Source organism: Vulpes vulpes, chromosome 6, assembly GCF_048418805.1.
Source record: "Vulpes vulpes isolate BD-2025 chromosome 6, VulVul3, whole genome shotgun sequence".
NCBI classification, from domain to species: Eukaryota; Metazoa; Chordata; class Mammalia; order Carnivora; family Canidae; genus Vulpes; species Vulpes vulpes.
Genome location: NC_132785.1, coordinates 77,262,559 through 77,285,944, shown reverse-complemented (window position 1 = coordinate 77,285,944; position 23,386 = coordinate 77,262,559). Strand labels below are relative to the sequence as shown.

At 39.6% G+C, this 23,386-nt stretch overlaps 1 protein-coding gene across 2 annotated transcripts in view; it reads right to left on the bottom strand.

Moving 5' to 3' along the window:
* The window catches only part of LOC140599358 (uncharacterized), a 105,862-nt gene extending 84,388 nt beyond the window's left edge, over nucleotides 1–21,474 (bottom strand). Inside the window, exons 1-2 of one of the 2 annotated variants that reach the window (XM_072761463.1) lie at nucleotides 21,345–21,474; nucleotides 10,219–11,118 (exon numbers count right to left, since the gene is read on the bottom strand). In XM_072761463.1, coding sequence (XP_072617564.1) covers nucleotides 10,219–11,103 — 885 coding nt within the window. In that variant the 5' untranslated portion in view covers nucleotides 11,104–11,118; nucleotides 21,345–21,474. Of the gene's footprint in view, nucleotides 1–10,218; nucleotides 11,215–21,344 lie in introns of those variants that run through there. The other variant, XM_072761464.1, reaches the window with a different exon arrangement.
* Between the last annotated feature and the right edge of the window lie 1,912 nt (nucleotides 21,475–23,386).

The following is a 23,386-nucleotide window of genomic DNA, read 5'->3' as shown; positions in this document are numbered from 1 at the left end:
AGACTATAGCTGCCTAGCTTGAGGCTGTTTAGAGCTACAGACTATACTTTTCAGTAATAAAAAACAAATGGCTTCCATGTACAATGGGTCAACATGTAAACTAACAGGGATATTCAGTTGGTTCAATTTGCTTTCAAAACAGCCATATTATTTTAAGCCCTGATATCAACATTAAATTTCAAAACTGTTTAAGATTATATAAACTCTTCCTTCTCATTTTACACAAAATAGATGAAAATCATGACTTGAAGACATCACAAAATTACCCTTAAAGTGTACTAAAACTCTACAATGTTAAGGTGGCAATTAGAGCTGGATTTTAAATGTGCAATTTATCAGATGATGCCCACCTCACCTCCTACTGAAAAAGAGTCTAAGCCCTTGAACCAATCCTTAAAATTTTAAGACATTAAAAATGTCTATTAGGAAATCAAGATTTGAGTTATGTATAAATGAAATAATAATCCAGAGGGGAAATGCTTTTATCCTAAATATCCAAATAATTATACCTGAAATAACAAAAAAAGGCAATTATTTTGCCAACATTTAAAACCTCTTCACTTTTCCTCATATGTACTTAAACCCTGTATATGTGATAATGGATCACTTTCAGGATTCAAATGCATTTGTCCTGTATGGTCTAAATTAAGGGATGTTATTATCCAAACAGGCAAAAGAAAAAGTTATTGCTGGGCAGCATCTATGCTAAGAATCAGAAAAAAAAAATCTGAATTCTACAATAAATTAACATTTCATTTTCAAGTAACTTCATATTTCAAACTTGAAAGGAAATCCTGATGGAAAATAAACTGCACTTATCCAAAAAGAATAAGTTTATTTTGGAGGAACAATTTCTAACTTGGATCAAAATCATTACTACAACCAAAATGACTAAAGGAAGAGGAATTTTCCTTCAAAAATTAATATAATATTTTCCATCTTCTAAAAATGAATGTAAACCAAACACATAAGCATTTGGTATTTATTGAAAGCACCCAAATGTTATCTGAGATTTTAAAACTTCACAGAAAAAAAAAAGGTGTAAATCAAGAAACTACATAATTATTACTTCATTTGTACTAGCTTAACTTGTTATGTCTATGAGGACAAAAAGTACTGCACAAAGGGAATGTGTAAGAGAAAAATGTAATAAATGTGTCTGTCATTTTGAATAGAAAAGATTTGTCCAAACTAGTCCCTTCCAATTGTATTATGTCATTCAAACAATATAAATTGCTTTTCTTGGCCCAGATCCTGGTAGGTTCCCTAATTTATACCTCCAATGAGCAAAAGTGTATTCCTAGGATAGGGAAAGATGAAATTTAAAAAGTAAAGAGCCAAGGAAATGTTTAAATATTATGAAATAATAAGCAGCTATTTAAAGGAACAACTTAGAAGCTATACATATTGATATGTGTCAAAATAAGTTGCAGAATAATGTATACCACACGTTCTTATTTTTGTAAAGAAAAAAACTTTGTGTGCATGTATATATACACATTTGTACTAAAATATTAAGATAAGTGTAGAAGGATAAGCAATGATAAGCATTGGTTACTCTGGTGAGCTAAGGAGGGTTTAGAAGGGAATATATTGTTTCCTTGTGTTTCTTCTTATAACTTGTCAAAAGAAACACGTTTTTATAAAGAATCTGGTAACATCTTAAAGTTTGTATTTTGAGATAATTGTAGACTCATATTCACTTGTTGCAAATAATACAGAAATATCCTAAATACTCTTGGATTACCATTGCCTTGCCCCAATGGTAATATGATGCAAAACTGTAATATCATGACCACAATGCTGACCTGATACAGTCAAGCTACACACAATTCTATCACCACAAGGATTTCTCACGTTGCCTTTCTAAAGCCACACACACTTTCCTCCTACCCTCCAACACCCCTAGTCTATCCTTAACCCCTGGCAACCACAAATATGTTCTCCATTCCTATAGTTTTGTCCTTCTAAGAATGTTATATAAATGGAATTATATAGTATCTAATATTTAGAAATTTCTTCTTTTTCTTTTCTTTGTTTTTGGTGTTGGTTTTTGTTGGTTTTTTGTTTGTTTGTTGCCTCAGCATAATTTTCTAGAGATTCATCCAAGTTGTTGAAGGTATCAGTATTTCTTTTCTTCTTGTTGCTGGTTAATATATCCATTTACTCCATGAAGGACATCTGGATTGTTCCTAGTTTTGAGTTATTGAATAACAAAATCTGCTACAAACATTCATCTTGGATTTTACTTGAATATAAGTTTTAATTTCTGTAGATAAATGCACTGCTTTAACCCTATCTCACAAATTTTGACATTGTATTTTTATTTTAACTTAGCTCAATGTCTTTTTTTTATCCCTAAGACTTCCATGTTGATCCGTATTTTATTCAAAACTGTATTGTTTAGTTTCTAAGTATTTGGAGATTTTCCTATTATGGTTCTGGTATTAATTTCTAGATTTGTTCCATTATGGTCTGAGAAGGCATTCTGTATGAATTCAATTCTTTTAAATTTTTTGAAGTTCACTTATATGGTCCAGATACATTCTTAGTATATGTTCTATGGACAGTTGACAAGAATGTGTATTCTGTTATTGTTGAGTGTACTGTTCTACAAATACAAATTAGATCCTGATGGTGATGGTATTGTTGAGTTCTTCCATATTCTTGGAAAATTTCTATCTAGTTTTTCTACCAATTGTTAAAAGAAGGATGTAGTGGGGATCCCTGGGTGGCGCAGCGGTTTGGCGCCTGCCTTTGGCCCAGGGCACGATCCTGGAGACACGGGATCGAATCCCACATTGGGCTCCCGGTGCATGGAGCCTGCTTCTCCCTCTGCCCGTGTCTCTGCCTCTCTCTCTTTCTCTCTCTGTGACTATAATAAATAAATAAATTTTTTTTAAAAAGGATGTAGTAGTATTCAACTACAGTTGTAGATTTTCCTATTTCTCCTTTCAGTTTTTACTTCATATATTTTTCAGTTGTATTATTTGGTGCATACATATTTAGTATTGCTTTGTTTTCTTGATGGATAGAGTCTTTTACCATATTGTAATCCCCTCTATGTCTCCAGTAATTTTCTTTGTTCTGAAGTCTTCTTAAAAAAAAAAAAAGATTTTATTTATGAGAGGGAGGCAGACATAGGCAGAGGGAGAAGCAAGCTCCTCACAGGGAGCTTGATGCAGGACTCAATCCTAGGACCCCGGGATCACTACCAAAGCCAAAGGCAGATGCTCAACCACTGAGCCACCCAGGTGCCCCTAAAGTCATCTATACCTGAATTTAATATAGTCACTTCTGCTATCTCTTAATTAATGCAAGCATGACATATTTTTTCATCTTTTATTTTCAACCTGCCTATATCATTGTATAGGAAGTAAGTTTCTTGTAGACAATACATAGTTGGGTTGTGTATTTAATCACTTGCCAATCTCTGTCTTTCAACTCATGGTATATTTAAACAATTTATATTTAATGTAGTTATTGATATGTTAGAATTTGAAGTGGTCACCTTATTTTTTGTTTTCTTTTTTTGGTTTCTTGTTTCTCTGTTTTTTGCCTGCTTTCCTATGAGTTAACAGTTCTTATAATTCTATTTTGACTTATCTGTAGTGTTTTTTGAGTGAATCTGTACAGCTTTTTTAGTCACTGCTCTAGGCACTATATTACATGTACATAACCACAGTCTATTTGTATTGTCACTTTCCAATTAGAGTGAGGCATAGAAACATTACCTCCCTTTATGTCTGTTTACCCTCTCCTATTTATAATGGTCTTAAATTTCCTCTACATACATTTAGAACCACATCAGATAGTGTCATAATTTTAGCATCAACCATCAAGCATAATTCATGATCCAGGATCATGCCAAAGGCAGACACTTAACCGCTGAGCCACCCAAGCGTCCCAATTTTAGCCATTTTTTAAGGTAGGACTGATACTGACAAATTCTCTGAGAATGTCTTGATTTCCCTTTCAATTCCTGAAGAATAATTTCACTACAGGGTGCCTGGGTGGCCCAGTCAGTTATGTGGTTAAGTGTCTGCCTTTGGCTCAGGTCTGCCTTTGGCCCCAGCATCCTGGGATCCAGCCCTGTGGTTCCGTTGGGCTTTCCTGCTGAGCAGAAAACTTCTCTGTTTCTCTCTCTACCTCTGCCATTCTCCCTACTTGTGCTCTCTGGCTCTCTCTTTCTCTGTGGCAAATAAATAAAATATTTTTAAAGATAATTTCAGGGGTCTCTGGGTGGCTCAGCAGTTTAGCACCTGCCTTCGGCACTGAGCATGATCCTGGAGTCCCAGGATCAAGTCCCGCATCGGGCTCCCTGTATGGAGCCTGCTTTTCCCTCTCTCTCTCTCTCTCTCTCTCTCTCTCTCTCTCCGTGTGTGTGTGTGTGTGTGTGTCTCATGAATAAATAAAATCCTTTTTTAAAAAATAATAAGTAAATAAATAAATATTTTAAAATTTTCACTAGATATGGGATTTTGGATATACGTGCTTTTCTTTCAGCACTTGAAAAAATATTGTGCCTATTTCTTCTTTACTCCCTGGTTTCTCATGAGAAATCCATTGTCATTCAAGTTGTTTTCCTCCATAGATAACACATTGTTTCCGTCTCACTGCTTTATCGTTTTCTTTAGTCTTCAGAAGTTTAACTATTACATTTTAGTGTGGATTCCTTGGGGTTTCTTTGGTTTGGGGTTAACTCAGCTTCCAGAACCTTGACAATATAAAATTAGATCTTTTGTGATAGTCCTATAGGTCCCTCAAGTTGTATACATTTTGTTTCTCAGTCTGTTGTTTCTCTGTTGTTCAGATTGAGTAAATTGTATTGTTCCATCTTCAAATTCATTGTTTCTTTCCTCTGTCTTCTCCAGTGTTTAGCCATCAACTGGGGTTTTATTTCATTCATTATATTTTCAGTTCTAAAAATTTCCTTTGATGGAGCACCTGGGTCGCTCAGTCAGTTGAGCCTCTGACTCTCAGTTTCAGCTCAGGTCATGATCTAGGGGTTGTGGGAGTACGCCCTGCATCGGGCTTAAGATTCTTTTCCTCTTCCTCTCCCTCCCCTTTGCCCCTCCTTCAGTTCATGCATATGCTCACTCTCTCTCTAAAATAAATAAATAAATAAACAAACAAACAAACAAATAAATAAATAAATAAATAAATTCTTTAACAATTCCCTTTGGTTCCTCTTTATAGCTTTGTTTTCTTTACTGAGATTTTCTATTTCTCTGCTAACTCTCTTTTTTCACTGTTTCAAGTATACTCCTAATTGCTCACTAAAGCATTCTTTCTGAGGGCCACTTTAAAATCTTTCTCAGATAATTCTAACACCTCTGTCGTTTCAATGCTGGCATCTATTATCTTTTTTTCTTTCAGGTCAAGATATTCCTGGTTCTTAGTGCAACAAATGATTTTTAACTGAAACCTAGACATTTGGGTACTGTGTTATGAGAGTCTGGATCTCATTTAAACTTCCTATTTTAGGGACTTCTGGGTGGCTCAGTGGTTGAGCATCTGCATTCAGCTCAGGGCATGATTCCAGGGTCCTGGGATAGAGTCCTGCATCGAGTTCTCCACAGGGAGCCTGCTTATCCCTCTGCCTGTGTCTCTGCCTCTCTCTGTCTCTCATAAAAAAAAAATAAAAAAAAAAAATCTTAAAAAAAAAAAAACTTCCTATTTTAGCTGGCTCCCTATGTCATTACTCTAGTAGGGGTAGTTGGGGTTGGGCACTACCAGGTAGCAGTAGTACTCCAGGTTCCAACCTGGGTCTCTGTTGACACCAGGGGTGGGGGCTTCCTTGTTATCACTGGGTAGGAATAGGAGTTCTGGCTCCCACTAGGCCTCCACTGACACCATCCTAATCGTAAGAGATAGGGGTATCTCATTACTGTTCCCCACAGGGCCTCCTATGACCCAGGAAAAGTGGAAGACAGCCTCTTTACTGCTGAGCAGTGTTGAAAGTCTTAACTTCCCACTGACACCATCTCAGTGGGGACAAGGTTGGGGTAACTGGTAACAACTTGATGAGACTGACAGTCTAGGACCTTCATTCAACTTTGGCTGGGGCGAGGTTGGGGCGGGGCATAGATTTTTTTTTTTTTTCCTGCTGTTTCTGGCTTGAGTAGCACAATTATTGTCTCAAAGTTTTCTCTTTCTAGTCTGCCCCTTTCTTGACCCCTTGGCTAAAGAAAGCTGGCTTTTACTGGAGCTTCTTCTGCATCCATTGGCATTCCTAGTTTGCCAGCTTCTTTATCTCCAAGTCTAGAGAATATGAGGCAAAAAGAAAGCCCAAGAAGGCATCCCTATGTGATTCCTTGGAACCCAAAGTCCCTAGCCAGTCTATCTTCCTCTCTCCACCTTTTGGGGTATTCTCATATTTGTCTAATATATAGTGTATTGAGTTGTATGAAAGAAATAGGGGAAAGTACATTTATTTCATCTTCCCTGAAGTGGAAGTAGGTGTAAATTTTATGATATAACATTTGTGAGTCATATTTTTTGTTCACAGAAGATCTTGGAACATGAATCCTTTCTTACTTAGGTCATGTGAAGCCATTTTTCTTTTTGAGCTTTGTGGCCAAAAAGCAACTACAGGTGAAAGAAGTAAAGATGGGCTGGTTTCTTCATCCTCAAATTAACATCTGGAAGGTAGTCTCTGAACTTTAGTTTGATATAATTAGAACATATGTTGTGAGTGATAGATTCTTCAGTAAAGCAAACATAGGACCATATAACATTTCTATTCCTCCTGCCACAGGGTATTCATACTGTTTAGGACAGTGATTCTCAGTATGCAGAAGGAGGATGCCCTACTCTTCAGGGTCTCATTTGACAACATATAGGTATTTCAATTTCATGACCTAAGCAGGGCATGAGGAAGGGAAGCGAGAGGATTGTGCTACAGGCATCTCCTGGGTAGAAGCCAGAGGATAATTCTAAACAACCCACAATTCACAGGACAGCCACTCTCAACCATGAATTATTTAACCCAAAATGTCAATAGTGTTAAGGATGAGAAAACTTGGTTTAGATGTTTGACCTACATTTGACAGCTAAATTTAATCTTCAGGTATTCTGTGCAACTTTTGGCCTATGTAATTATAAAACTCTGAATACTAGGTCTGGAATGGCCTTAGCCAAGGTCTGAACGGAAACAATACACCCTGCCAAGATTGTCTTTTCCTCCTGCTTTCCCTCTGAGAATTGCTGTATGACTCCAAGGTAAGAAACCTAAAGTGAAGAACCATAGTCCTTGCTTATCCTGGAAAGGATGTTGCTTATATAAATTAGAAATGTTTCAAACAAATGTCCTTACTCTAATCTTAGGACTTTTTTAAAATCATAATTTAGACCACTTTTACACTTGCATTTTTTATTACAACTGATCACCTACCCAGCCAGCCACAGCCATTTCTTACCCTAATAAAACTTCTGAAAATAATGCAAAACTCTGGCTTCTGGAATTGTTGGCATGGAAAAAGGCAAATTTTTTAAAGGAAGAATGGGGGCAGCCTAGGTGGCTCAGCAGTTTAGCGCCTGCCTTCAGGCCAGGCTGTGATCCTGCAGACCCAGGATCAAGTCCCATGTCCAGCTCCCTGCATGGAGCCTGCTTCTCCCTCTGCCTGTGTCTCTGCCTCTCTCTGTCTCTGCTTCTCTCTCTCTTTCTCTCTCTGTCTCTCATGAATTAAAAAAAGAAAATGTTTAACAAAAAAAAAAAAAAGGAAGAATGAACTCACTAAAGCATTAAAAATCGTGAAAGCACTAAAAATCAATAGAATGGAAAGCAGAGATGGACTAAGGCATTTGATACAAGCTAAGTCCTGTAACACAGGGCTAGTGTCCCTGGCTCCTGACTCTAATGCCCCAAGCCACTCTTCTACATTAAACAATTCAGGTAACTGGAGCACCAAAAAAGGATACACAAGACAAATAAAATGCCAGAAAGGACAGAACTCACTGTGTCCTGTTCTGTGCATTCATTCTTCATTTGATACTCTTTCTTACATTTTATTCTATTTGAACCCTTTAAAATGTACTCTCTCTTATGGCCCTTGCTCTGAAAACGTAACTCTGCCCAACTTAGCAGGACCTCTGAGCCAGTTTCTAATATGGGCCTTTCTTCACATCAAGTACCTTGACTATGTCACAGCGTTACTCTTCCAGAGGCAGGCACTGAGACCTTTGTTCTATTAAGGCTCTCCAGCACATGTCCCGGGTTCTTTCTTCTGTGAGGCCCACACAAAACCTAATTAGAAATCCCCATTTTGAAACAGCCCAAGCAGCCATACTGATCTTGTTGGGTCTTAATTGAAAACATTTGTCCTATTTTGCTAACAAACATTAGGTCAAAGACAACACTGGAGACTCTTGTCCTTACATGTTTTTGTTCCCTAATGGGCTGTATAATCATATTCCTTAAATTACTGCCCAGACTGTATTTGGGGACTGAAACATTTTAAAAGACATAATGGGGCAGCAGTATTCTGTGTACTAACAAGAGGTTTGGTGCTACAGCCAAGAACATGGTAACACAATCTTCTTCCCTCTTCCAGTCATCGTCACTGTCATTCTCAAAAAAAACAAACAAACAAACAAACAAAAAACCTGTATCTCTTCTTTTTTCCTCCCCTTCCCTCCACTCTACTTCCTACCTCCTCTCCTCCCCACTCCCTTTTTCTGTCCTTCTATGGGACTCAGATTCCCTTGTGACTATTTTTGCTTTGAATGTCGCTGCCACAGCACAGTCTATATAATGGACAAATACCTTAACCTATGACCCCATCCAGCTTTGTTCCCTGCTGGGGACATATCACTATCAACAAATGAACAGTTCTGGCATGTTTCCAGTCCAGTCTCTGGGATGTGACCACGTGTGGTAGTATCCCAGCTCTGCCACCCCTTAGTTTGGGACACTGGCCAATCCTTTAACATCACTAAAGCTAGGAAACCTCCTGTGTAAAATGGGGCTTTTGTGGGTATCCACCTGGTGAGGTTGCTGGGACAAAATGCACACAAACTGTGTCTCAATTTCCTTGGAACACAAGAATCACTTATGATCTCTAAAATTTGGAAGGCCTAGGAAGTAAATTGTTTAAAATATTTTAAGAGAAGGGCACCTGGGTGGCTCAGTTGGTTAAGTGCCTGCCTTAGGCTCAGGTCATGATCCTGGGGTCCTGGGATGGAGCCCTGCATCATGCTCCCTGCTCAACTGGTAGTCTGCTTCTGTTTCTCCCGGTCACCACCTTGTGCTCTCTCTCTCCTCTCTCTATCAAATAAATAAATAAAGTCTTTGGGATCCCTGGGTGGCGCAGCGGTTTAGCGCCTGCCTTTGGCCCAGGGCGTGATCCTGGAGACCCAGGATTGAATCCCACGTCGGGCTCCCGGTGCATGAAGCCTGCTTGTGTCTCTGCCTCTCTCTCTCTCTCTCTCTCTTTCTCTCTCTCTCTCTCTGTGACTATCATAAATAAAAAAAAAATTTTAAAAAAAGTCTTTAAAAAAATAAAATAAAGTCTTTAAAAATATATTTTTTGAGAGTAATTTTCGCTAAAAATATCACAGAACTCCTACAAATTCAACTTCTTAGTAGTAACATATTGAGCTGCTCAGTATAAAAATTCACTGCTAATGGTAAGCTATAACAGAAAGTGACTGAGTGGAGGCCCCTGGGTGGCTCATTGGTTGAGCATCTGCCTTTGGCTCCGGTGGTGATTCAGGGGTCCTAGAATCCAGTCCCACATCAGGCTCCCTGCAGGGGGCCTGCTTCTCCCTCTGCCTGAGTCTCTGTCTCTCTCTCTCTCTCTCTCTGTGTGTGATAATAAATTAATTAATTAAATCTTAAGAAAAGAAAATGAGTGTTCCATAGAAGACCTCTGTTCCGTTATTTCAAATCTAAATAATCACAAAGACTTTGAAAAGAAAGGCTACCAGCGATGTATTACTCAGGTCTACAACCAAGGTACTGTGAACTAATTTTTGAAATAACTTCTCAGTTTGTTTCACTGAGTGTATACTCACTGAGTGAAAGAGTATACACTCTCACGATGGAGTATTCAAAAACTTCGAGGTCGAAAGTCAAAGCACTTGAATGACACCGGGTGTCTGTCTAGCTTGCCTAGTGTGTGACCCGCCCCGCCGCACGCACTTAGATACGCTCTCCACGTTCCCTAGGGTCGCATTCGCCCAGGGGGCCTACTACTCTCCTTGGGGTTCACCTACTTCCAGGTTAAGGTCGTAGCTCTGGCCGAGGACGCTCTGAATGAGCTCCCTGATAGTCTGGTCGGAGGCCAGCTGGGCCTCGGACTGCAGGGAGGCGATGATCTCCTCTAGGGACGTCGGGATCACCCGCGCGGCCGGCGGGGCGGGCGGGGCCGGCGGGGCGGGCGGGGCGCTCCCCCGCGGGGTCTGGGACTCGGCCCGGGGCGCGGCGGGGGTCCGGCTGGCTGAGCGCGCGCGGCCGGACGGGGTGCGCCTCCCCGCCGCCCTCGGCCCGCGGCCCGCCTCCGCGCCGCCCCCGCGGCTGCAAACCCAGCCGCCCTTGCTCTGCTTGGCCTGGCGGGGCTCTGCGGGCGCGGCCCCGGCCCCGTGCTGCTTCGAGCCGCGCTCGGGGGCCGCGGGCCGGACGGGCTCGGGGCCGGTGCGCCGCGGGCTCCGCGGGCTCCGCGGGCCCAGGCGCGCCCGGGGCCTCTCCCTGGCGGCGGGCGGCGGCGTCAGGACCAGCGGTCTGGACGTGCCGGCCCTGGAGGCGATGAGCGGCGGCTGTTTCGGGGGCCCGTGCCGCAGGAACGCGGAGCTCCGCCGGTAGAAGTCCTGGGGCCGAAAGGGCCGGGTCTTCCCGGGGGCGGCCGCCTCGCTGGGGGCCGCAGCGGGGGCCGCAGCGCCGGGGGGCCGCGATGGCTTGGGGGCTCCAGCGCAGGACGCGCGCGCAGGGCCCGGGGCCGGGGGGCCGCACCCGGGGGCGGCCTCCACGGCCGGCTTGGAGGCCAGCTTCTGCTTGAATCGGAGAAAATCCTTTTTCGTTTCCTGGCGAATCTTCTCAAGCTCTTTAAAGATGTACGATTCTTCTTTGTAGTTCAGTCCAAAATGCTTCGAAACTGCGGACATCTTGACTGATTTGTCCTGTGAAATAACAACAATATATTATTACATATTCATAACAAGACTCGTGTCGACAAATCCAAGGACAGCTCCAAGGACAAATCCAAGGGCAGCTCAGAAAAGCCTCTCCCGGTAGAACGCTCGCTCCTTGTGCTCCCAGAGGCACAAGGAGGGAGTATTAGTTTACATCACTTTAAATCCAACCATTGGCCTTTTCACAGGAACTATGGAAAACCTTTAAAGCAGTAACCTTTTTACACTGGGAATTTCTGAAACTCCTATTGGATTTAACATTTCTTTAGACCATAAATGTAATGTCCCAATTCCAGACAAGAGAGACAGACATAGGGAATCTAAAGAAAACCTGCTAAGAGAGAATAGAGGCCATCAACTGTGCCATGCATCTAGCCCACAAACATATTTTTCAATTGCTCCAAGTATTTCAAAGATACTAATTTGCACCAACAATTTTTTTAAAGATTTTATTTATTTATTCATGAGACACAGAGGGACAGAGAGAGGCAAAGACATAGGCAGAAGGAGAAGCGGGCTTCCAGGAAGGGGAGCTTGATGTGGAACTTGATCCCAGGACCCTAGGATCATGCTCTGAGCCAAAGGCAGATGCTCAACTACTGGGCTGCCTAGGTGCCCCACCAACAATTTTAAATTGAGAGATTTTCACATAAAATCCCAGATTCGCAGGTTCTCTGGGGAGGAGGGGAATGAAGGCCCTGGCAATGCAAGGGCCAAATCCCTACTCTTGAGGCAGCTTCTTCTCCAACCGGTCCCTGGTGTCTCCATCCCTTACCCAGCCCACTTCCCTCAATACCTCTCCTGAGCTAGAGCAGACTGTAATGAAGAAAGAGAGGTGATCAGCAACAGGTAGGCTGCAGCCAGATCATGAGGCCTTGAATGCCAAATATTTGTACTTTTTCTCCTGACTACTGAAAATCATTCAAAAACTTTTAACAGAAAACAGCTTGATAGGATCTGGTGCATGGAGGATATTGCATGGGACAAAGAATAAAGAAAGGGAGACAAATAAGAGTCTCCACAGCTTGAGCATAAGGCCTGGCCTTGGTAATGGAGCACAGTGAAAACAGAAACATGACAAGTAAAACTGATAGGATCTGGCCAATGAGAAGGAATAAATGGGAGCAATTAAAGATCCTTCATAAAATAGGAACTTTGAATCATCTTAATGAAGTCTTGGTTATAGTCAAGTACATAAGAAAGCTTCTTTTATTCAGTGACTTAAACACTTAATAATGGTTAAGATGGTAAAATTTTATGTTATGTGCATTTATTACCATAATTTTTTTTTAAGAAACCTGCTATTCAGCAGGGCCAGTTCATCCATGATCATAAGTGGATTTTCAGATGGTGAGAGATCCCAGGTCATTAACAAAGGCCAGACTAACAGGAAATATAAATAGAGAAGAGCCTGATGACAGATTCTTTGGTACATTCATCTCTGGGAGGTGGAATAAGCAGAAACAACAGAGAGGAAAATGGGGAAAACAGTTCCACAGAAGCCAAGAAGAGGAGAGTTTTAAGAAATAAGGGTAAAACAATGAAAATAAAAGCAGAAAATAATGAATTAGAAAAACTAATTTGATTATTATTAGGAAACCCAAGGTCAAAGTTCTTTGAAAAAAATATAAAGCAGAAACACCTTTGGAGTATCATCATTATTTGCAAATATGATTACCTACCTATCAGATCTAAACACCAAAGAACTGTTTAGAGTTATAGTAAATTTCTGCAGATTTAATTTTTTTTAATTTTATACAAAAACCAATAACTTCCTTTATACCAAAATGATCCGTTCAAAAACACATTGATAAAATTCCATTTATAATTTTTTAAAAGAGTAAGTTCCAGTAATAAACATAACAAAAAATGTACTGAAACTGCATGAATAGATTTTTTAAATTTTACTGAAAGACTTAAAAGATGTGACTAGACAGTAATGTCCGTTGGTGAAAAAAAATCAAATATTATAGCAGGTCTTCCCAAAATACTGTACTGGTTTAATGCCATCATAATCAAAATCTAGAAATTATATTTTTGAACTCTGAAAAGTAATTATGGACTCATCTGAAGGAATAAACAAGATAGATTAGGTAAAATTTTGAAAAAGGGAAATGAGGGAGTGCTTGTCTAACAAGATAATTGGCAATAAGAATTATTCAATAAATTGTGCTGAGGCAATTGGCTGATTATTGAGGGGGATGGATTATACCTCATTTTATGCCATATACCAAAATAAGATGGATTTGAAACTTAAATGTGGAAAACATTTATTTTACTTTGCATTTTTTTTATCATCGTACCCACATTCTTGGTTGGACTTATATTAACTCATAAAAAAGGCTATCTTCACGTTTAGATCTCTGCATTTATCATGCAGTATGGGCAATATGAACAAAACATCCTACTTAGCCTCTATATTTAGAGCAAAAGCAATATGACTTTTAATCATATTAAAAATGCTTTTAATCTCTAATATCTGCTGATTCTCAAACAGAAGACCTTGCTACATGGCAGAGCTCTCACCTGGGAATCAATAGGTTTGGTTTCTCTACCCATCTCCACCAATCCTTAGACCTTGAATAGCTCAGTTCTATCCATAACCAGAATTCATATTAAAAAGTGAAAATAATATGTTGTTTGCTCAGTTCTGCACCATAGTATGTGCACATTAGAAATGATTTCTAAAACCCTTAAGGAAGTTTCCCTTTTTATAAAACATGCTGTATAATCCTCCTTATAGTGTGTTGGCCATTATTGTTTGCACAGGTGCTAATATGGTCACACCGACACCATCTGCATTTCTTCCTACAAAAGACTGTAACTGGAAGAGACCACAGAGCAGAAAGAAGCACATTAATACCTGATGAGAATCTGACTTGACTCTCCCAACTGCACTTCCCTTTTGTTTCTTAGTTCCTGCTTCATATTTCCTTCCCAACTTCTCTCAGGCCCTTGGTTCACTATTGAAGTTTATCAAGTGTTCATTGTTTAACATTTCTCGGTATATTCCCTTGAGCTCTTCATAGGACAGTTGCTCTTCTCACATAAAAATAAACCAATAGGCTATAGAACTTCTAACTTTAACAGGAACTTCTATTGTGTTTTCAAAATAGGTGGTATCTCAATGCAAAATGGGGCAGTCCATCGAAGCTTGGTGCCTTTTTTCCCCCGCACCCACCCCTCAACACTACAAAATATGTAAAATGTCTTTTAAACATTAATCTCATGGGGGAAATAACATGTTCTCTTTTTCTTGGTAGCAATTCATTAAAAGAAAGAGATCAGTTCTGGTTTGGAGATTCTCAGGTAAAAATAATTAGCTTTCCCCCAAATTATTAAGGTGTCAAGTCTGTGGCTCATAATCCAGGTTAAGTGTATTTTAATCTTTAAAATGGGACAGAATGTGCTGGAAATCTTTGCGACCTGAGCAGTAATTTCACTCAGCTATTATTGGAACTCTTTCTTTGTCCTCTCCCAGGAGGTTCAGTGCCTAAACAGTCTCCTCTCCTACAAGGTATGATAAGACATGAGAAAGCTCTCCAGCCACAAATAACTAAAGGCCCAAAGAGAGCTAATGAGTGAATTCTCTAGATTCTGGGGCAGGTTGCTATTTCTTGCAGGTGTGGCTGTTCCTCCTATTGGAACAGAAGATCCACACGCTGCTCTAGACCTCAACTAAGGTAGAAATAAACAGAGCAGATCACCAGATAACTTGGTTCTAAGCTACATGGAACCACCTCATACAGGGAAAGGAATCCTTCATGTGTGAGGCCTAGTTCATCAGATTATCATGTTGAGAATAGAGCCAAAGAGCGAGCCAGGTTATATGGAGGCCTTGACCTCTTCTATATATGGTCATGGGTACCTCAGTGGGAAAGGTGACACATTAAGGACAAGATTTAGGTTCTCTTGCGTCCATGGCCAATTATCATCTCAATTCACTTCCTCAATTTCATATCAACATCAACTTCCAATGCACACTAAGGTTCCAAAAGAAATATCTAAGTCCAAGGAAAATCTATCACATCTTGTAAAGTTTTCATATTGCAAGGAAAATAAAAATATTCTGAAAATAATTACTTATTTTTGAAATATCAGTGGTGGAAGTGAGATCTAGTTTTGCACTGATTATAATTCATCAGAAAGCTTAATAGAAAATATATGATCATTTTATAACTTTGCTAAAAGAATAAGATAATGGTATTTTTTCTATTTTTCATACTTTCTATAATATTTGTTTTGGGGCCTTTAATCTTAATAATATAAATAATAGTAACTCACACTTATGCTGTTTAAAAATTATATAGAAAAATAGAGAAAAGCTGTCTTTAAGCTCACAAAAAGCTTTTTTCTATTCAGAAGCCCATAGAAATGTCAAGACTCTAAAAACTTATTCTACTGTTATAACCAGTACCTAGAATATCCCCATAGCCTTTGTGATATACATATATTCATACAAACATAAATACATAACAGGCAATGGAACAACAAAACATCTCCCTGCCTTTTTCTACTCCTCTGTCTTTCCTTCTTGAACTTCTTTCATCTAATTTGCTTAAATAGCCAAGATAGGAAAAAAGATAGTTTTATTATTATATCATCATGCTTTTGACATGTTAAATGTTGTATGCTTTCAAATTCAAAAGCAATTTGTTGAAGTTCTACATCTACATTTATTGAAAATCCTCCACTAGTAACTGTTGATAAACTCTGGGCAAAAGATAAAAAACAAATACTTGAGGATTCTTAGAAGCAAGCATTGTGGAAGAGAGTAGACACTTGTGGAAACACTGGCCTGGAAACGAGTTTCCAGGTTTACCGTGGCCTTTCCCTAAATGCCATCCATACTGTAGAACAGCATAGAGCAGGGGGCAAAAACTTTGATAGAAAGCCTTTCATCATTCTGGCCAGACAAATCAGAGAAAAGAGCCCTGGCAACAACCACCACTGAGGCGTGAGAAAAAAATATCCCAAAGAAGAGAGAGCCAGAGAAGGTAATCCCCTAATTCTGTGTCTAAACCCCATATAAGTCCAGACTAACCTCTGAACTATGCATACATAGGACTAACTCAAAGCAACCCAACAATGGCTTCAAAAGCTAAAGTGAGATTTAGCTATACTTCCAATCATAGAGAGTGAGATAGAGCTTACATGTAACCTGGTAAATTGCTTGCCAAATAAAAAACATCAACATTCTTCAGAGGCATATAACAGAATCCAGAGTCTACACAATAAAACATTAACAATGCCTAGGATATATTAAGAAAAACTACTCAGCATAAAAAGATCCAGGAAAATGTGGCCCATTCTCAAGGGCAAACATAATGCACAGATGCCAGCCTGGAGACAACACAGAGGTTGAAATTATTAAACAAGGACTTTAGGGCAAGTATTATAACTATACTCAACAAAATAAAGGGAGATATACTGATGATGAATAAAAAGATAGAAAATGTTAAGATAGAAACATAAGTGAAAGGGTGCCTGGGTGTCTCAGTCGGTTGAGCATCTGCCTTTGGCTTGGGTCATGATCCCAGGGTCCTGAACTAGAGCCCTGCATTGGGCTCCTTGCTTGGTGGGGAGCCTGCTTCTCCCTCTCCCTCTGCCTGCTGCTCCCCCTGCTTGTCCTCTCTCTCTGTGTCAAATAAATAAATAAAATCTTTTTTATAAAAAGAAATAAAAATATATAGAAATTTTATATCTGAAAAATACAATACTTTCAATAAAAATTGGACTAACAGGCCAGAGAAAATAGTCGGTGAATTGGAAGATAAATCAACAGAAATAATCCAATATTTTAAAAAGAAAGAAAAAAGCTCGGTGGGGGTGGGGCAGCCTGCAGGGAACAGCCCCAAAGCCTTATGAAGTGGTATCACAAGTTCTAACACATGGGTAAGCATGTGTTAGAAAAGGAGAGAGAAGATTGGGGTGAAAAAAAGCTTAAAGAAATAACTGAAAACATCTCAAATCTGAAGAAATACCTAAATTTATAGAATTATGAAACTCAGTACATAAAAAACCAAAGAAGGATAAAAACCAAAGAAAACCATATGTAAGCTCCTGGAAATCAAAGACAGATAAAAAACTGAGAGCAGACAGAGAAAAACAATACATTATTTTTAGGGAAACAATTCAAATGACAAAAACTTCCTACTAAAAACCACTGAAACCAAAAGACAGTGAGACAAGGTGTGTAATATGCTAAAAAAGCAAATAACTGTCAATGCAGTAGCAAGCATATTCTTTTAAAAATGAAGGCAATATAAAGACGTATTCAGACACAAGTAGAAGAATTGCTCACCAGCAAACTAGAAAATTATAAGAAATAATAAAGAAATGTCTTCAGACAGAGAAAAAATTATACAAGGGAAATTATACAAGATGAAAATCTGAATCTTCAGGAATGAATGAATGAAGATCAAAAACAGCAAATATCAGAGTAAGTTTAAAAGATCATTTTTTAGCCTTATTTGTACGAAAATCCCATTTTGTGGGGTGTCTATATATATATAGATGTAACATATGTGACAAGAACCAAAAAGACTGGGGTAGGATCATTAGGATTTTTTTTTCTTTAAGATTTTATTTATTTATTCATTGAGACATAGAGAGAGAGAGAGGCAGAGATACAGGCAGAGGGAGAAGCAGGCTCGACGCTGGGAGCCCCACGTGTGACTCGATCCCAGGTCTCCGGGATCACGCCCTGGATCGAAGGTGGCGCTAAACCGCTGAGCTACCCGGGCTGCCCTGTCATCAGGTTTTTGCATTCCATGTGAACTAGTTCAATATTAACTCTAGACTGTGAGATGTTAAGAATGTATAATACCTAGAGAAACAGTTTTTTGAAGCAATACAAAAAAAGTGTAAGGGAAAAAATCAGTAGACAGCATAATGGAATACAAAAAAATATTAAAGATTAGAAAATATTTTAGACTAAATAATAATGAAAATACAACATATTAAAATGTGTGGGATGCAGCCAATGTAGTGATTAAAAGGAACAGTATAGCTTAGCATAAATCAAAAAGAAGAAACGCCTAAAATCAATAACCTAAGGTTCTACCTAAAGAATCTAGGAAAAGGGCAGCCCCGGTGGCGCAGCGGTTTAGCGCCGCCTGCAGCCTGGGGGTGTGATCCTGGAGACCCGGGATCAGGTCCCACATCGGGCTCCCTGCATGGAGCCTGCTTCTCCCTCTACCTCTCTCTCTCTCTCTCTCTCTCTCTCTCTCTCTCTCTCTCTCTCTCCCCGCCCCCCCCCCGCCCCGTGTGTCTCTATGAATAAATAAATAAAATCTTTAAAAAAAAAGGGAATCTAGAAAAAGAGGAGTAAAGTGTACCCAAAGTAAACAAAAGGATTTAAGTATAACGTCATAAATCAATCAAACACAAAAGGGAAAAATTATCAAGGAAACTAAAAGCCAAGAGCTCGTTCTTTAATAACATCAACAAAATTCTTAAAACCTCTACACAGACTGCTTAAGAATAAATGAGAGAATAAAATCACCAATATCAGGGATAAAAAAGCACTTTTCACTACAGATCCTAAAGATATTAAAAAATAACAAGAAAATATGACAACTAAAAAAAAAAGAAAATATGACAACTTCACAACAAATCCAACAATGTAGATAAATTGGTCAAATCACTGAAATTTTCAATTTACTAAAATTAACATAAGAAACAGAAAATTGTAATAGGCCTATATTAAATAAGCTTATTCATTACTAAAAATCTTACCACAAAGACACTTATAATCCAGGCACAGATGATTCTCTCAAACACTCAAGAAAGAAATAACACTAAACTTACACAAATATTTTCAGAAAGTAGAGAAGGAAGGAATTTACTTTCCAAACCTCACAAAGGCATTCTTCTAAAAGGGAAATTATGTTACCAATATCCTTCATGAATATAGATCCAGAAATCTTTAATAAAATAGTAGTATATCAAATTCAAAAATATATTTTAATGTATAATATATTCTGATCGTATAGAGTTTATCCCAGGGTTGAAAAATTGATTTAACATTTGAAAATCAATATAGTTCACAGTATGAATAGAAAATAGAAGAAAACTTATGATCATTTTAAAAGATAGTGGAAAATCATTTGACAAAATCCAACACACATTCATGATAATAATAAAGAAGTTAAGTGTGTGAATATGCTTCATAGGACACATCTTCAATCTGATAAAGAGAATTTACAAAAGCCTTACAGCTAATATTATATTTTTACTTTCCCATTAAAATTGAACCCTAGGCAAAAGTGCCTAAACTCTTTTTTTTTTAACATTGTTCATTGTAACATTGTTTGTAAAAGCAAGGAAGCAGACACCTTTATATCCGTTCACAAAATATTAAAAAGTGCCTCAACTCTTACTACATCCATTCAACATTGTACTGGAGGTCCTAGCCATTGCAATATGGCGAGGAAAAGAAATAAAAGGAATAGATTGAAAGGGAAAAAGGAAAAATTTTCCTATTTACAGGGACATGATTTTTAGGTCAAAAATTCTAAGGAATCTACAAAACAATTCCTAGTGCTAACAAGTGACTTACCAAGGTTGTACAATAAAAGTTAACATACAAAATCAACTGTATTTTAATATGCTAGATCAAACAATTGGAAAATAATGCTCAAAAAGACATAAAATAATTGAGAACCCAACAAAAGATGTCCAAAATCTCTACACTGAAAATTTCAAAACATTGCCAAGAGAAATTAAAGACCTACATAAAATTCCAAACCATGTTTGTTAACTAGAAGATTCAACATTGTTAAAATGGCAGTTCTCCCCAAATACATTTATGGATTCCATGCAATACCAATCAAAATTCCAGCAGGCTTTTTTTTTTTTTTTACAGAAATCACAAACTGACTCTAAAATATATACACAAATTCAAATAATTATCCAAAATAGTTAAAGTGACTTTTTTAAAAACAAGAGATCTTACATGACCAAATTTCAAAATTTACTATAAAGCTACCAGACAGTCATCAAAGCAAAAGTCCAGGCAAATCATTTTGCTGAATAAAGGAAGCCAGATACAAAACAGTATACATTGTATGCTTCCATTTATATAAAATTCTAGAAAATGCAACCTATTCTGTGGTATCACATAGCAGATCAGCAGTTGGTTGGGGGCATAGGAGCAGGTGAGAATGAGGATGGATACCAAAGGGAGCAGAAGAATGAAAAGGTTCAGTTATCAGGAATTTATTTTTTTAAGAGTTTATTTATTTATTCATGAGACATGGAGGGGGGGGCAGAGACACAGGCAGAGGGAGAAGCAGGCTCCATGCAGGGAGCCAACATGGGACTCGATCCCGGGTCTCCAGGATCACGCCCTGGACTGAAGGCGGCGCTATGGTTGTAGAGCCACCTGGGCTGCCCAGTTATCAGGAATTTGAATAAAAACTTGGGGGGGGGGGGAAGGGTCCAGTTATCTTGATTGCAGTAATTGTTTCAGAAGTGTATACATCTGTCAAAACTTATCAAACTGTACACCTGTACGTACATTATACTGTAATACATTATACTAACTACTAATGTGTACCTTCTGTGCAGTTTATGGAATTACACCTTTATAAACCTGTAAACGGGAAATAAACAATTTGTTGAATTTTTATATTTGAAAGTTGAAGAGTAAAGAGAACTACTGAGCCCCTTTAAAATCCTGCAGTGGTAGCTCGTAACAGTTTCGCTGTGGGTCCGTGGTCTTTGATGCTGGATAATCCCTGCACTAAGCCTACAGCGTCCCACCGCCCACCAAAGAGGTTTTGGGGCCACACACAAGAAACAGTTTCCTATTCCAAAAGTAGGCACACTGACCCCAGCGGAGGAGATCACCTAACGGTGTGTAAGGTTTGCCCAAAACAACCAGCTCCTGTCAAGGGAGACCAGGAAAGGTCGGGCAGTTGGAAATTAAATTCCCTCCACGGTGCCCTCCCCCCTCGCCACATTCCCTCTGATTCCGCCCAGTCTTTGGCCTTCCTAACGCCTCTTCTTTCCCCATCCACCAGGTTTTCACTCTTCCCGAGGGCATCCCAGCCCCTACTCCGGCCCCAACCCCTGCTCAACCCCAGCCCCATCTTCTGCGCGGATTTTCTGAGGTGAGTGCGGATTAAAGAGGGAGAACGGGGACGCCTGCCCCGCCCCAATATCGAAGCCTCCCAGGCGGGTCACCAGCCCCGCAGTCCGCCTCTCACCGGTCTGCCGCGGGGACGCCCCAGCGCTCATTCGGACGGCGAGGAGGTTGACACTGCCGCCGCCCAGCGGGGTATCCAAACGGCCTCCCCGGGCGGGCCGAGCGGCCGTGGGCTCGGACAGGCTCTCCGCGGAGGAAGGACGCGCTCCGTTGCTCGGCAACAAGCAGCGCGTCCCCCGCCTGGCGCCCCGCCTCCGGGTCCTGTGGATCCCTCCGCGCCGGGGATCCCAGCCCGCGCGGTTCCGCCTCGCGCCACCGGCTCCAGGGGCGCCCTTGGACTCGAAGCCAAAACCCAGGCGGAGCTGCCTCTGTTTCCTGGGCTGTGAACTCGCTGGTCCCAAAGAGCCCCCTGGACTGGAGTCTCTCCTACATCGGCCGTTTTTTTTGCCCAGTTAAACCAACTGCTTACTTGGCGCTCATGTTATTTATGCATTTAAACGAGTAATGCTGGACAAGGAAATTTAAAGCCTTTTTTAAAAATTATTATTTGCTTTTGAACTGTCTGCACTACCTGCAAATTAAGCGTACATTTCAGGGGGATTTTTCCAGGCTCTCCCCCTGGAGCCCAACTCATAAAGAGAATCTTGAAATCAAAGACATGAGATTCAGACTCCTGGAGAATTCCTATTAAAATCCTGGAATCAGCATATTCAGAGTTTCTGATGTCCAAGATAAGAAAGGTTGTAAGAAGCAATATTTGGCATTATCCATTAAAGTTGACTATACACAGACTCTATGACCCAGCAATTCCATTCCCAATAGAAATGCATGTTAACATGCACCAAGAAACCTGTACACCAATATTCATAGCAGTTTCACTCATAATAGCTAAAAACTGGTAAGGATCCAAATGTCCATCAAAAGTAGGGTGCATAAATTAATTGTGGTATATTCCTAAAATGCAATAAAGGTTGCAAATAATGAGCAACCTTCATCTATGGGAAACAACATAGATGAATCCTTATGAGCTAATATGCCAAACATAAGGAGTACATACTGTACAATTCCATTCATATAAGGTTTATTTCTTAATTGTTTATTTAAGTTCAATTTAGTTAACATACAGTGAATTACTAGCCTCAGGGATAGAAATTAGCGATTCAACAGTTGCATATAATGCGCAGTGCTCATTATATCAAATACCCACCACCGAATTACCCCACTTCCCACTCACCTCCCCTCCAACAACCCTCAGTTTGTTTCCTATAGTTAAGCATTGCTTAGGGTTTTCCTTCCTCTCTGTTTTTATCTTGCTTTTCCTTCCCTTCTCCTATGTTCATCTGTTTTGTTTCTTAGATTCCACATATGAATGAAACCATCATATAAGGTTTAAAAACCAAGACAGCAAAAACTGTAGGGTTTATGGATGCACGCTCAACTGATGTATTTCAAAAAGCACACAAAAAAAGGATTAACCATAAGAGTCAAAATTGTAGTCATCTTGAGAGTGGGGAAGGTGATGGTGAATGGGTGGACACTGCAAGGAGGAGTCCTAGGGTATGGGGTACTAGCAGTGTTCTGCATTTTAACCTTGGTGATAGCTGTTTGAGTTTTCTCTTTGTGATAAACCGCTGTTTTCTATTTTTTTTCCTGTGTTATATTTTACCATTGTTTAAAAGACCAAAAAGATGGGGATCCCTGGGTGGCTTAGCGGCTTAACGCTTGCCTTTGGCCCAGGGTGTGATCCTGGAGGGATCCACTCAATCCAGGGATTGAGTCCCATGTTGGGCTCCCTGCATGGAGCCTACTTCTCCTTCTGCCTGTGCCCCTGCCTCTCTCTGTGTCTCTCATGAACAAATAAATAAAATCTTTAAAAATTGTTTTAAAAAAAGACCAAAAAGAAAAACCAATTAAATGCCACCTATCCACATGAAAGTGCTTTGCTCAGTGCCTGGCACTTAATGACCCTCAAGTGTTTATTTTATATTGCTCTACTTTCTACCAATCTCTCCCTTTTCAAATACTCTGGCAACTAATAAATGAGATCAGGAAAGTGGCAGATAGAGTCTTCTGGAAGTCCTCTTTGAGATTGATGCTTCCCAG